The 15,390-nt window shown below is 44.7% G+C and overlaps 1 protein-coding gene across 1 annotated transcript; it reads right to left on the bottom strand.

The window, feature by feature from the left end:
• Positions 1 to 560: 560 nt before the first annotated feature.
• Positions 561 to 10,234, bottom strand: LOC104536875 (cystine/glutamate transporter-like; the record flags this gene model as incomplete). Its single annotated transcript, XM_010179612.1, has 9 exons — positions 10,039 to 10,234; positions 7,084 to 7,210; positions 6,259 to 6,374; positions 5,775 to 5,900; positions 3,288 to 3,387; positions 3,154 to 3,198; positions 2,870 to 2,993; positions 2,451 to 2,554; positions 561 to 657 (listed from the first exon to the last, which is right to left on the bottom strand). Coding segments are annotated over exons 1-9 (1,035 nt in total), but the record flags the coding sequence as incomplete, so codon positions are not given.
• Positions 10,235 to 15,390: the final 5,156 nt, after the last annotated feature.

The following is a 15,390-nucleotide window of genomic DNA, read 5'->3' as shown; positions in this document are numbered from 1 at the left end:
CTATACCAATGTAACCTGCTAGAGTAGATGCGAATGTCTGATGCTGTTCTTATGCAGGGCAATTAAAAACATTCACGATCCAGAAGCCTGCGCTGCTGGTACAAAGGCTACCTACAAAGACACCTTCTGACTTTTTAGCAGTTCAGTCATGCCGCAAGAGGAACTGCAGCACAGTTAGGATGGAGCTGGACCATCTCTGCAAATGCTCATTCCCTGAATTTCTATCCCACCTGGGAATTGCAGTTTTTCAAATAGACAAAGCCTAGCAGAGGTGTTTTCATATGACAACACAAACAGCAACTGTGGTAGATGGTAGGGACAGTACTTTTAAAAAGGTGTTCAAGCCTCTAAGGCTGGGACTTTGAAGTAATGGGTTTGGGTACCACTGCTGGCCCAAAAGGACTTAATACTTTGCAGCCATTTCCAGTATTCCCCCCTCTTTATTTTTCAGAGGCTGACACAGTGTCTCAATGCCTTTTAAAACTCCTCAGCTTCTCCAGGCTTTGCAAGAAAGCCAAAACAGCAAGAAGAGGACATGTCACACAGCCAGAACTCCTTACCATTAACATGACAGCAGGAAGGGGTGTGTGCCTTCGAATGTGGATCATGGAGAAGAGAGGAGGCCACTGTCCTTCCCTGGAAGCCACAAACAGAGTCCTAGGCAAAGACAGGGAGCCCTGTACATTAACATCCCACATCCAGACTAGAAATGAAAGGATCAGTTGCTGGACTGACCTGAGACCGTGAGGTGCCTCTCCTAGCACAGGTCTGTTACTCAAGGCCACATTTCTACCTTTAGCTGCACCTTTTTTTTCGGGAAAAAACCCCCAATGCTGAATTCCCATAGCTCTTCCAGGATCAGTTAGTTCAATGCAGCATAGAGCCCACCAACAGGACCACTGGCAGCATCTCTTTGGGTGGCCCATTAGCTTTGGGCAAGACCAAAGCAACCGTGAGTGAGCTAAGGTCGGAAATAGAAACAAAAAAGTTTCTTGTCATCAGAGAAGGGATCAATCTTTCCAGTAGGAAGTGGAGGGGTCACAAACTTCAATTCCTTATAAGAGAGGCTGGTGAATTTATGAAAGGGGATTGTCAGTCTCGATGCCTATATTTTTATATATGTATGTATATTTTTTTCAAGTGTATATATATTAAAAAAGTTAAGTGCAATTTCCTCAAGTAATAGAGGATTTTCAATCCTCTCGCCAGCTGTTGGAGTTTGTAGTCTGGCATACTGCTGAGAGGCCAACCAAACACAAGACCAGCCTGAAAATGACAGCAGAGATCTCCTTGCCTCCATACTTCCTTTGACTCACGAAAGGGCAATTAAGGAGAAGGCACTGCATCCAATTTTATAAATTTAATATTCACAAACAAACCATGCCAGAGCATCAGCTGGGCTGGAGCAGGGCCCAAAGCAGCTGGGACATGAGTGTAAAACTGATTTTATTGCTGTCTCTGTGGCTTTGCAGGGGTGTGGCTGGCCAGCAGCCAGGGAGGCCCCATTGCTTTTTATATGGCCTTTCTGCAGTGATTATGTTAATAGTGCCAGGATGGGGGAGAGGAGGGCGATGGGGACACACAGAACCTCTGTGCTGTCCGGGGACAACTCATCCTCAAAGAAAAGCACTATCTAAAGGAGCTAACGAGGAAGGTTCTCCACACCTGTATTTAATACAGGACTTCAGGATAGTGGATCAAATAAGTCATTAGCTTTCGCACTATGAAACATGCCTTTCATATCAACTGATTTTTCCTTTTGCAATCAAAGCTGTGAAACAGAACCAGCTCCAGAGAGTTCGCTCAGCTCCCTGGACCAGCATAACATGCTTCTCCATGAGCTTTCCTTGCTCTCCAGTTTCAAGGCTCCCACAGGGACATGCAGTGTAGTAGCCAGTGAAGCTGGCAAGACAATTTTTTCATTGAGTAAAGTTTTTCTTATTGCTATAGCAGGACTTGCTGAGCTTTGACTATTGCTTTAGGAATCCCAGAAACATTTCACTGACTTCAAAGCAAAGTCCTCGAGGGAGAGTTTGCTTTGGCCAGAGATCCTCACAGCAGAGGGATCCTGTGCCCTGCAGCAAAGCAGCTGGGTGAACCTAACTAAAGACTCGATCTCACTGAGCAGCTCCCAACATCAACAAAGCCTCTAGTTCACCAGAAACATTGACATTTCACTTTAAAGGGGGATTTAAACTGAAGGGTGGGGGAAGAAGATAAAAATCTTTGTGATCAGTCCTGGATATTAAATTCTGGACCTGGCCAGAAATAGAAAAGGTAGACTCCACCAACAGGAATTGTCCTGTAGTTGACATCGTGGGAGTCAAAGGCCTTATTTCTCCAACAACAGTGGCTCAAATGCCATTGTGTGGATGGGCAGTTGCACAGGTCGCTGGCACTTCCCTTCGATTCAGTAAGCCAAGCGAGTAATAAATTCTTTGGGACGTGACCTTGAAAATGTGAAGATTCCTCCATTCATGGTTCCAAAGCAGGACAGTGCAACAAGGACAGGGACAACCGAGATCAGGCTTTTGAAGGCTCGCTGCACAAAGCTCTGGAGGAAGAGCAAGCAGGACTTTAGAAACACATGGTGATCCCTAGATGACATCAGATTCAAAAGAAAACTCCCTGCACTGAAGAGACCAAAATAGAGCACATAAATCTTGCCTTTTCTACTGTCATCTGCAGGTTCTTTTTCATTATCTTTTAGGCAAGACTAGAAGAAATTACTGCTGCCCAATAATCCAGAGAAATGACAAAGCAATAAAACATGTATTAGGAAAATCATCTCCTAAGTACTTGCTGTGACCACGCCTTCAGTACAAGCTGACCACACTAAAGAAAGATAGTGGTAAGGGTGACAACTCACCACAGCCACAGCAGAAGAAGCCAGAACATCTTGCATTCCCAGGACCGTGTAATAGGAGACGTTGGTGAGCATATACCCCACAATTACCGTGATCACAGACACGATGACAGCCAGGGGGATATTTCTAAGAAAGGGGAAGAGAGGCACACAAAGAACAAGCTGTTAACTCTTGTTATGCACAGCATTACTGCAGATTGCAGCTGGCCTTGGTTAGATGAACCCACAGGCTCATTTCCTTCCACCCCAGAGGTTGGTAACCCAAGATGACTTCTTCCCAGCCTTACCGTTCAGGTCTGACCAACTCTTCACGCACAAAGCTGGTCTGAAACCTGCATGGTGGGAAGAGACAGGGAGAGAGTTTGAGCCAGGCCTCGGACACCAGTATGCTGCCCATGAAGCGCCTTCCTGTCACACCTACCAGCCTGAATATGCGAACATGCCTGCATAAAAAGCCAGGGGCAGCTTATCCAAAACCAGAGACTGTCTGTTGAAAGCATCCTGGAAGTTCTCAGTGTGGCCTGCAGAAGAGAGAAATGGTGGATATGGAGCAAGGAAACTTCAGAAATGGGCTTCCTTCCCATGGGATAACACCCCTTGCACCTCTTGCCCAGACCTGGGAATAGTCTTTTTGACTTCCTTGGAGCCAGGCATTTGGATTTTTTTCATCGCTTTAATCTGCAGTGCTGTGCAGACCCATTTATTTCATAAACAGTGACAGAGCAAATCTGTCCCCAATCCAGCTACGGGAGACATTTCAGGAAGGGCAATGACAGCTGCTGGTTCTGTTTCAGACAGAGCCTGCTGTAGGAGTAGGACATCACGGAGATGAGACGACCCACGTTGTCCTGTCCTTTCTTTAGGCCCAAAATTAATTGGCTAAGTTGACTCCCCCTCTTCCCCCCACCAGCCCCCTGAGCAGCTGGACTCACACTCCTCTTTGATGTGGTGAAGCCAGCGAGGCAGCTAATTTGGCTCTTGCTGTGCTCCCTCCTGATCCCGCGGCCGGAGAGCTGACCCCAGCCCCACGCTGGCCAGAGCATGGGAACTGGGGTGGGAGTGGGGAGCAGGGACCGCCAGCCTGGTCCCCCACTCCGGGCATGCTCCCTGCCTGCTGCCCCTGCCAGCCACCACGGCTCACCCTCAGGGGGAGAAATTGAGGACACAAAGGGCAAAGCAAAAAAAAAAGTGTTAAAAGCAGATCCCCCAGTTTTCCTTAAAGTTCTTTGCTTGAAATAACAGAAACAAAGAAACAACAACAAAAAAATCAAAGTCAGGATTTTGCATATGAACCATATTTTATGGTTCAAAAAAAACCTACGCAAGTGAGAAACACCTAACAGCCTCTCATTCAAAGGAAGACAACTAAAAAATGCAGTCAAAAGGAGCTGTATTTCCAATATTTTATAATCCAGGTGGCCCGAAGTTTGGGTTCCACATCTATACTCAGTTCTCCACATCAAAGTCTCTTTAAAAGTAAAATGTGTAAAAAGTGCAGAGCTCACCTCGCCTTTGCCAGAAAAAGGACAAAACGGCAGAGAGCACATGGAGAAAGGCAGGCCACTTCTATGGAGATGGCCCTGCAAGGACCTCTGTGGTGACATTTGGGGATTTGGGTTTGAAACACTGGCCCAGCAAGTCTCTAAAATAAACCTGAGCCAAAGAAAAGGTAATGGCAGAAGAAAGGACAAGAGTAAAACGAGAAAAAGTAGAACAAAGCAGGAGAATCAGGCAAAACTGTTTTAAAAGTGCAAACCTGATTTTTAAGCACTAAAAACAGGTCAAAAAGAAAATAGATTTGAAGAAAATTAAACCAAAATATGGGAGTGGGCCTGCTGGGTTAGTCTTTTTATGTTCTAAAATGATTGCTGATAAGTGATGGTGCATAAAAAGGATTTATTGTCTGCAATACGTTCATGAGTGATTTACAGTCCCTCATGAGTCACATTAAATACAACCTGTCATATTGGGGTCTCTCGGTGAATTCTCCCTCCAGATGTCACTGGCACTTATCCTCCTCACCAGAGGCCGGGTGCCAGGGCTCCAGATTGTCATTTGAAGGCATCTTTACCAATAATGGCTGTGGATTTCGAGCTGCAGGGCAGTCCTTCAGTTCAGAAGTGCTGCCAGCCTGAGGGGATCTTTGCATGTTCAAAGGAGCCAGCTCCAGACATCAGAAAGAAACACCAATGTGGAGCACACGGCCTGCATTGTTTCCTCTGCAGAGGAAAGTAATTGCATGAAGAGGGAGCAGGCTTCATCCCTTGAGTAGGAATGCCTTGGGCTTTTCTATAAACTGAGGCTCGGATTAAAGCCGATCCTCTTGAACCTTTCCCAGAAGATACTACTGGTAGGGGATTTCTTTCCCCACTCTAGATGTGAGTGCGCAATCCTGAGCCTGTTGTAAGTTTACTAAAGTACTGCCCATCTCAGGAGGTAACAAACATTAGCCACAGAAAGGTTAGAGGCTCAGCTGAGGGCTGGTAACTCATGACACAGCTGTGACTTACTCAGGTCACCACAGCAGGCGGTCACACTTCCCTACTGTCCATCAAATTTGTGCTGCTTTGGAAGGATTTCGAGTCACGCTGAAAACATGCAAGCCTGACACCAAACAAAGACCATCCACAGAGGAAGGTGTCTGTATGACCCTAGGTGGGCTCACACAGCCTCAAGCACTGAAGGGAGACTCAGATTTGAAGAAAACAGCAGAGCAGCATACATCACCCCAGTGCAATGATGCAGCTTAATGCCAATTACCCTGGTCTCAGCTCCCAGCTGGTTCACATCTTGCACACAGGCTCCTGCCAGCTACAGGAGTGCCACGTTTGTTCCTGGGGACCAATAAAAGCCGTGACAGGCAGGCATGGTGAGCATCCCTCCCTCAGCCACACAGCAGCACACCTACCCTGGGCCAGCAGCATCATCCCAGGCACGATGATGAGAGCGAGCGCCAGGAGTTTGACGATGGAGAGAGCCGTCTGCAGCCGAGCGCTCCAGGTGACGCTCCAGGAGTTGAGGGTGAGGACCATGTCTGGAGAGGAGACCACACTGCTACAGCTGTAGCCCATACTCGACACATGCAGGAAAGAAATAGAGCAGCGCTCCCTGCTCTAGGGATGGCAGGGAGAAGGCACTGTATTTACAGAGAGGATGCTCGAGGTGAGAATTTGCCACAATCCCCTGACCAGGGATCTAGCTGGTCAACAGGGAGGCCCATTACCCTTTATGGAGAATATAGTGGTCCCAAGCCGATGCCTTGAATCAGGAAGTTTTGGATGGCCAAAGGGGCCCAAATCCCACAGTTATCGCAGAAGATAACACCGCCTAAGCACCCCTGTCTGGGGCAGAGAGGCTCCAAGACCAGCAGTCCTGTGAAAGTCAGTACTTACAGTACCCCAGGAGAGACACAAGCTTCACAGCAGGGACAGGGGCAGCACAAGGGGCAAAAAATGGCTCCAGCATGTAGCGTCCAAACGCCAGAGAAACCACAGCACTGTTGGCAGGCCTGGGAGGGAGAAACAGAGCACAAACTGTAGTCTGAGGACAGCCAAAAAATGGCATGATGAAAAACTGCACAATATTCGGAAGAGGGAGGAGATTTCTCCACCAAACTTAATCTTGCTCTCCCATGCCAATGTTCTTGAAGGGTCTTTTTCATAGGTTTTCTTCCACATGCTGCAAGAAGACTTATTCCCAATTTGAAAGCAAACTTTGAGATTAATCATACTGAGCAATGCAATGTGGTTCATATGTCCTGCTTCATCTCAACTTACACAAAGGATGCAGGTTGTTGGGAAGGGAGAACTTTTCTTTTAAAGTTAAAAAAGAAGACATTTACAACATTCTAACATATTATTTAACTCAGGGCTAAGACAGAAAGTTGTCTCCACAGGAGAATCTGAAAAGGTTTCACAATGAAAATGGAAGATCTGAAATAAATCTGACATCTATTGTCAGTCTCTGAAAAATACCATGGAGGATACCAGCTGCCAGGGGAGAAAAGATATATTCTTCAAGTACAGATCACACTGAACATGTGTAACTATTTGCTCATTATGTCTTCTTCCTTTTATCACTGAACATCTTTAAAAGTTGTTCAGATTGTTTCTACTCTTTCCTTTACAAACTGTCTAGACTCTTACCTAGCACCGTAACTTTTGGTTTTTTAAATTGTCACAGCATCCAGCAAAAGGCAAACAAAAAAAATCTCTTACCTGATAGCAAAAAACTCTGCCCACAGGAATAAGAAACTTGGCAGAGGCCCTAGTGTCTCCAAAATATAGATGTAATGTCCTCCAGACTTGGTGATTCTTGTGCCAAGCTCTGCATAACACAAGGCACCTAGAAAAGTTGAGGTAGAAATGCAGAGTAAATCACCCCATAGATTTTCTCTTTTCTGCGTGACTTTTCAGGGATTTATTGTTTAAAACAAGAAGTGAATTAGAGGAAGAAAATGGGTTTAGCAAAACCATTTTTCCCTGTTTTTGTGTGCTAGAGTTTTCTGAAGTAAGTTTTGAAGTAACTGACTTTTCTGTCAGAAGGAAAGAAGTTCTCCATTTTCTGGTTAATGATACAACTTTTCCATTGAAGTTATGAAGAAAGGTGCATGACAGAAATGTTGCACTAAGCTACAAGAGATTTTCTTTGAAAAAAACCATACTGGAGGTTTGGGTTCTTGCTTCTTCTCACGCTTAGACTGGTGAAATGGTGCTTACAAGACAGTTACAGCAGCACATCCAATGGGCTGTGGCTGAACTGGTCATTTCAATCATGATTTTGATCACAGGCCACGTTCCTGCATCCTTATCTTGCATCGTCATAGAAATCCCTTCCTTAATTTGGAGACACTGGACCGAGGACCTGAAAGGGCACCTCCTCTGGGAGTAAAGACCTGCCATTGGAGGAAAACACAGCCCCAGTGGTGCAGAGTCAGGGAAAGGTCTATGTGAGAGGCCTGGTCAGTCTCTTCTCAAATGTTCAAGTATGAATGCACCAACAGACCTGGGGATTACCTGCTCCTGCCTTCACAAATGCTTCTGTGCCTCCCTGCCCCTACACCAGGGCACAATGAGAAATTCTGGGAGAGGTGTATAGGAGAAGACGGCTTAAAACTTTCAGGCAAATGGATAGAAACCTTTATGCCTCTGCCTGTGCCAAGAAAATCCCATCTGTGTTTTCTATATATTCATTGTGCCATTTGAACATGTCTGAGTACAAATCTTAAGCCCTGCCTACACTGGATTCACTTGCCAGGTTAAACATCCTTTGTTCACCAAAATAAATCATTAAACACTTCACTTCTTTGAGCACAGCTGTCTTTGCAATGGGGCTGAGGACTGTTGGGATGTGTACCTGGAGGGTAAGACCATCTCTAGCTGTGCTGTCTACCTCTTTGCCCAGTTCACCTGCCTACGGAGAGAGGGTGAAGAGGAACCCAGTGGTGATACAGCCATTCCTTCAAGTCCTATGGTGATTGTGCCATATTCAGACCATGCCGATGGTGAGGACTGCAATTTTTCCACCGCTCTGTTAGCAAATTTGTGCAGAATCCCTGTTCAAAGTGTTGTATATAGGCAGACACCTCCTTTCATTTATTCTAGCGGGTCTCTTTACAAGCTTCAAGCGTACATGCAAGTGCTTTGCTGAACTCATGCTGTGGGACTCGTACAAATGCCAAAATGCCATACGTGAAAGGAAAAAAAGCATAAAAGGAAACAGGCCTTTTTAATGTACTGCAAATAAGGTGTCAGAGAAGTGTCAGGGGAGGTCATCAAGCCAATAAAAGGGAAGAACAAACCAACAAATTTGGCTGCAAAATACAGTAACTTGCTAAAGCAGCTCCCAAGACCCTTCCAGAAGGGGCTGTCAGAGGATGCAGTGAAGAGAGAGAAACCTTTCCAAGTGCAAAGCCTGGGCTACGTGATCAGCACACGAGTTACCATTTGTTGCTCTGCTCAGCTAAAAGAGACACCATGCTCACATTATGTTTTAAGATTTTCTTTAAGCAAAAGCGTATCAGTTGCCAAACAACCACACACTGGCGGCGTCCCACATGGAAGGTAAAGGAGAGCTGCACTTAACAGCATATGCAACAACGCGTAATACCGGTATGCATGTGCTAAGAGCAAGAATCACAGTTGTTGCCATATTAACAATTGAATGTCCCTATTTCTAAACTTGCATGTACATGTCACAGTGCCCAGGTGGTTTTTTTTCCACACGGAGTATTTCTCCTTTCTCGTTTTGGGTTTTTTTCCTATGTTATGACAGAACAACTTTAAAGTCACCCACTGAAATAAACACCCGATTTCTCCCCAGAGCTGAGAGATCTTGCAGCTCTCCTAACAGCACCTTCAGAGCATTTGTAAGATGGTGCTTTTATGCAGTTAATGAAGGAAACTGAAAGGCATGTGTTATACCCATCATAACTCCAAGACCTACATTATTTCAAAAGTACCAGAATGAAACTTTTTTCAAAAAGTCAACCTTTGGTGAGAAAAGCCTGGTTTCAAATGCCAGAAACTGAGCCACAGATAACACACAGAGGGCAGGGCTGAACATACCTGCTCCATCTTCTCACTCCAAGGCAGCAAGAGACATATCCAAACCCTTTCTGACAGACACCCACCTCCCACCCCTGGCTGATGGGTACCCTGCAGCTCCCCAGGCAATCTGCTCTAGCTCTTCTCCATCCTCACACACAGAAAGTGGATCCTTTACAGCATGCTAAGACTCACTTCTTGCCCTTTCCACAGTGTCTATGAGAAGCACTGTGTAGCCCTCATACGCACAAGGGCCTTTTAGATTCCTATGTCTCTCTTCCACCTTATAGAGTAAATTCCCTCATTTTCTCCCAACTTTCCTGGCAGAGGCTGTGCTGTCTCCATCTGCAGTCACTGCCACTCCTTTGCCCTGGACTCACACATCATTTCATATTCACAAACCATAAGTGCTGGGATTTTTCTCAGTCACCAGGGGGGGATTATTTGAACTAAAGGCCCCTGGTGATGCCCTCCTCCCCCAGGCTTGTTAAATCTTTGTTTCTGTTGCAGCAGAAACAGGGAAAATTCGGTCTATTCTGCTGCCAACTTTTTGTACATAAAAATGTGCTGGTTCCCCTCACCTCCCAGGTGCTTAAGCAAAGGCTGGCAAAGATCACTGTCACTCACCAAACATCGAGAGGATCCCACAGGCAAACCAGACAACCAAGGAGAAGCCCACGCTGCCAGAGTTTTTCAGCACTCCTTTTGGGGAGATAAAGATGCCGCTGCCAACCATGCTGCCGATGAGAAGGGAGAAAGCCCTCAGCAAAGTTATCTTTTTCCGCAGAAAGACAGCCTCCTCCTCTTTCTTCTCTTTCCCCATGGCTCTTCTTTTGACTCCAGGAGAAGCTCACGCATTCAGGAGCTACGGTCTCCAAAGTGTCCTCAAGGCTCACCTGTAAGACAAGGAAAGAGTTAAGGATCTGGAAGTCATCTCTTCTGGACAAGGTTTTTTGCAGAAGCCTGTCAAGATTATTTGAATCTGTTCTCCTCAGGTGCTGGATGCACCACCCAAACCACAGGCACATGTAACACACTCAGCATCACCTCTCACATCAGTACAGCTCCAGAGAAGGACTGGTGGTGTTTTCTGCCTCTTCTGCCAAGTAGTATTACAAGATGCATGCCACTCTTCAGGATATGATTTCCAAATGCAGCTTTGATGTCCAGACTGGAACTGGCCAGCTTAGGGTTAATTTAATGAGACATAATTTGGGGGACATTGCAAGCTGGCAGAAATCAGATTTCAGGTTGCAAACCTGACTTTGAGGATCTCTGAGGTTGTTGTTTTGATTCTTTTTGAGGAGCAAAGAGCTCTGTTAATTGGAGCACATGGATGATTTTGGCTTTTTTAACTTCTTATTTATCCTTCATGAATGAATAAACCCTGATTTTCTCACTAAGGCTTCATTTTATCAGTGATTCTTAATATACTGTCAAGACTTTTTGCTATCAGAGTATTGGAGAGTAAAACATAAGTAGTGTTCACAACTAAGACAGAGCATAGTCATTAATATCAGACATGTAATTTCTTCTGTTAACATAAAAACTTTCTCAGTGACAACAGCAGGAGATTTTCCTAGGAAAGAGGGGACTTCAGGCACTCCAGGGATCACACGAGTTGATCTAAACCCAGTTCTCTCGCACCGCAGTAACTTCCTACTTCACTGTCTTGTCTCTCCAGTCTCAGCCCTAGGCTGGTACCTTCACCAAGAAACTCACCTTCTGCTTAGGTAGGTAAGACAAATTCACATCAGTTAACAGAGTCTAATTTGCTGTAGCAAACCTGTCTGTAGTTTTCCTACCAGAAAGGTAGACATTTTACAATGCTGGTTAACCCTGGTAGAGCAGGGTAGGTCTGGGGTAATTTGGCTCCTGTCTCTCCTCCTGCCACACATCCTCCTCCCATGCTCACATACTCAGATTTAGTTAAATATTGAATATTGAATTATTGAATATTTCTTATTCATTGTAAATTGCAGGTGTGGTGAATATTTGCCCCAGCCTCACAGCTGCATACTGTTGCAAAGTTATACTGTACATTAGTCCATGTTTTATAGATATCTTAAATTAAATGAATAATAATTTAAGTGTGTCCAAGAGAAGGCAGTAGTCATCTGTAGAAGCAGATTTAAGCAGCCAGGGGCTTTCTTGATAATCTGCATTTTTCATCCATAAATATAAGTGTCCCCATAGCTTTGAGGGGACTATTCTTGTTACCACTTCCCCACGATACCTCTTTGGATGCCCTGTATAAACTAAAGGCTTCTCTCCCCCATCTCCAGCTATTTTCCCTGCCAGAAACTGGCAGGAAGAAGCGGGGGTTATCCCTTTCTCTGCACACATCAGAACAGCCCATGCAGAAAGCCCTCTCTCCTGCCAGCAGCATTCTCTGAGACCATGCCAAGCCTGCACAGGCATCTTCTCAATCAAACCAGCCAAGTTTAGTTATTAAACCCCTAATGAGTCCCAGAGGACTCCTCAAGCTCAGATGGGTCACATCAGCCTCATCTGATCCCATGGAGCCACTCCTCAGAGTCTCAAAACCTGACAGAGCTGCTGGAGATGGTGGCTCTAGAGAGGCAGGGAAGACCCCCAAGACCTTCCCAAGTCATCAGCTGCAATTCCCTTGAACATTAATTAATTAGCTCACAGGAAATACCAACATCATTTGGGATATCTCAGCTGAAAAGGGAACCACAGAGCATTCATTTGCCCACAGAGGGCTCAGCAAATTGAAACCGAACTGAAGAAAGATGTTTTGTGCACGATTATGTCTAAAATGCTATTGCGAGATAATTAAAAGGGCACTTATCTGTTTGGCTGGGTTCTAAACAGAGCAGGTGCATTTACAGTCCATCAGACTCCCATTTCTTGCTGGGATCCCAAAGCAGCAAACAACAGCGTCCCTTCACAGACTCTGAAATTACAGAAAGGCGGGAGGAACTAAAAAAGGAGAGATCAAATCAAATTTACAGACCAGGTTAATGATCCAAAGTAAATACCAAACTCCATACTTCTGTCCACATGCCTTTTTTTTAAAATTATTTATATATACTACTGCCATGCAAAAGAACTTGGAGATAAAACAGTCCAGCCCAGTAAATTTCAGAAATGTGAAATCTTTCAGGATTTGTTCTAGAAGCTGTTGAAGAAGAGTGGAAAAAAAAGAGGAGAAAAAAAGAAAGAGTAACCGAAATCTATTGAATTAGCAGTTCAAAGGGACACCTAAGCAGAGCCCACCGCCTGGAGAGACCATTCCTGTCCACTCCGCTCTCCAGCTACATTCCAGCACCAGGCACATTAAAATGCAGAGATGTTAATCCTTGTGGCAATGCTTAAGAATATTCACAATGTGCTTAGCACAAAGGAAACACACAAAGCTGCTTTTTGTTCACCCTTTTGACTTAAAGGACAGGCTCAAATCCTTGTTCAGAAATACGGTACCTTTGCATGAGATCATCAGCCAGCAGAACAGGAGAAAAACAAACCGATTTCACAACTTTGCACACCTGCTAGATCTTTACCTCCTTGTTCTGCACCTTTACTGTTTTCTTTTAGTATTATTATTAATTATTATTTTTAGCTGTTAATCTTACCTCAGAGGCACTGCAGCGTGAATGCAGATGAAGGAGGCAAGCATAAAGGGAAGATCATATTTGCTATTTGTTGTGGTGTCTAGAGGCCCCAGCTGAGAGCAGGACCCGTTGCAATTGGCACGCAGGCAGAGTAGAGGTTACTCTGCTGGGAAGCCAGCGATATAAACAAGCAAGTTGGAAAAAAGCAGAGGAGGGAGAAAACATAGTTCTCAGCTGGGGAGCTGAGACCTGGAGCAACTCATGACCTTCCTCCTCCTATCCCGCAGGAAGCCAGTGGCATCCCTGGGAATCAGCTCATACCTCCAGAGTCCCAGTTCAATGATTTACCCCCCCAAAAAATCCCAACTACTAGGGAATATTCCTAACTATTTACAGCTGTATTTTCTTTGCGTGGGCTTCAATCAATACGATACAGCCAAGAACAGGTTAACCCCTTCCTTTACATACATGCAAGCACCAAACTGTTTTCCGCCGTCCCGCTATTTTATTTTTTTTAGTGCCAAAAATGTCACTCCAATTCAACATCCAACACAAGGCACAGGATCTAACTAAATAACATCAGCAGTGAATGGGATCTTTTTTATTCATGCATGAAAGTAGCATAAATAAGCTTTAATGAGACTGGTGGTGGTCTGTTCTGGGAACTTGATCAGAAAATCTATTTAGGAGACCTGAGAGATATTTGTTTATAGACCAAAATGAACACAAGGAACAGGATGAAAAGACAAGACAGGCAGCTCAACTTCTTTTCAGCTTTCTACAGCTGGTTTACCACCCTGGACAAGAAACCGAAAGGGAGAGTAGTTAATAAATCAGACTCAGGCTTGCAGCGCGAGATGTAGTAATAAATCCAGGATGATTGCCTTATGTGTAAATGTAAGGGTAATTTCCATCGGCTCCTCTTTCTACAGAGTTTCACTAATTTAGTCTTGTGAGATGTCTGTCAGAAGACTGCCACTTCCTAATATTTATTTATTAATGAAAATATTTTTTTTAAGCATTGACATCAAAATGGTTCTTGGCTCAGGTTGCACTCACCGCTTTTATCATCCCATTTAGGCATTTCCAGTTGTCCTTTGGACAAGAGTGATTTTTTTTTTTTCTGGAAAACAGGCTGATGATGTGGTGAGTCTGGACCTCTTGATGATGTGATGATGGCCTTCTAATTGAGAACCTAAGAGTGTTGAATCCACACTTTGGCTAGAAATTGGACTAAACTGAGGCTGGTTTTCAAGCAGGAAAATTCCTGTTACTTTTAGAGCTCCTTCCTACCAGGATTTATATCCTACACCGAGTTTAAAATTCTTCATTATGACCAGTCTGCCAAAGCAACCATTACAAGTGAAGATGTTTTAATAATAGTAGCGCTGATTCATTTTCACAAGATGCACAGATCATATGATGTCATCTCACTTATCTAAGCATCCAAGTGTAACTCTCCATCCAACTACCACAAGAAACTCACATTTCTGTGCATCCAGGACTGATTTTCCATGAATGCTGCACAGGAACATTGGCTCTTTCATGAGCATTTCTTCCATTCATGTTGCCAGGGACCTGCAAAACTCAAAGGTAGGGGAGACACACACCTGACAAAAATAGATTCAAACCCTTCTCCTACAGCATCAGCTATTGAAGACTAACAGAAAAGTGTACCAGCATCCCTGTGAATTGAACTAACATGATTTCCCTTTCCTTAAAGCAGGAGAAGGGAATACTCCAAGGACTTGCTTACCTGCCCATCGCAGCCAAAGGACCAGCACAAAGAGGACCAGGCACTGGGGCACAAAAAAAACCTAGGAAAAAAGCCACTTAGCAAGGAGACTGTCCCACACAGTAATGCTTTCTAAGGTCAGCATCTTGGCTCTGTAACATCTTTTGTGGGGCACAGGGTAGGGAACTGTCCTTAGAGCTTTGTTCTTTTGTGGACGGCTCTCCAAGAAGCAAGCTGTTTTCGCTCTCCAGATCAGACCTCCTCCCTGGAACAAGACAATTTGTCCTATTTGAAACTGTTTTCTTAGCTGTGTAAGACAGAACACAAACAAAAATAAATCTAAGCATTTCTAGCAGAAGAGACCCAACAGAGAAGTCTAATGCTGTAGCAAAGTACGGCCAAAATTTCCCCAAATGAGAAATTCTTCTTAAACATTTCAAATTGAAAAAAAATAATCCAGTAATAGAGCAACATCCCCCTTTCTCCCAGTGATTTGTCACAGTGCATCACTGCTGCAGTCTAAGGGTTAGTCTGCCTTATGTGGAGGTGGGCAACACCAACACCCAACAGCTCTTGCAGGAGAAATTCCTCCATGAACCAGGTCTTTGTTTTACCTCTTGCCCTGGCTGAGAGCTATAAAAGATATTGCTTCCTATCCACTGCTTG

This window comes from Mesitornis unicolor, unplaced genomic scaffold (assembly GCF_000695765.1).
Source record: "Mesitornis unicolor isolate BGI_N332 unplaced genomic scaffold, ASM69576v1 scaffold24572, whole genome shotgun sequence".
Lineage (NCBI taxonomy): Eukaryota > Metazoa > Chordata > Aves > Mesitornithiformes > Mesitornithidae > Mesitornis > Mesitornis unicolor.
This window is presented reverse-complemented; position numbering and strand designations above follow the sequence as displayed.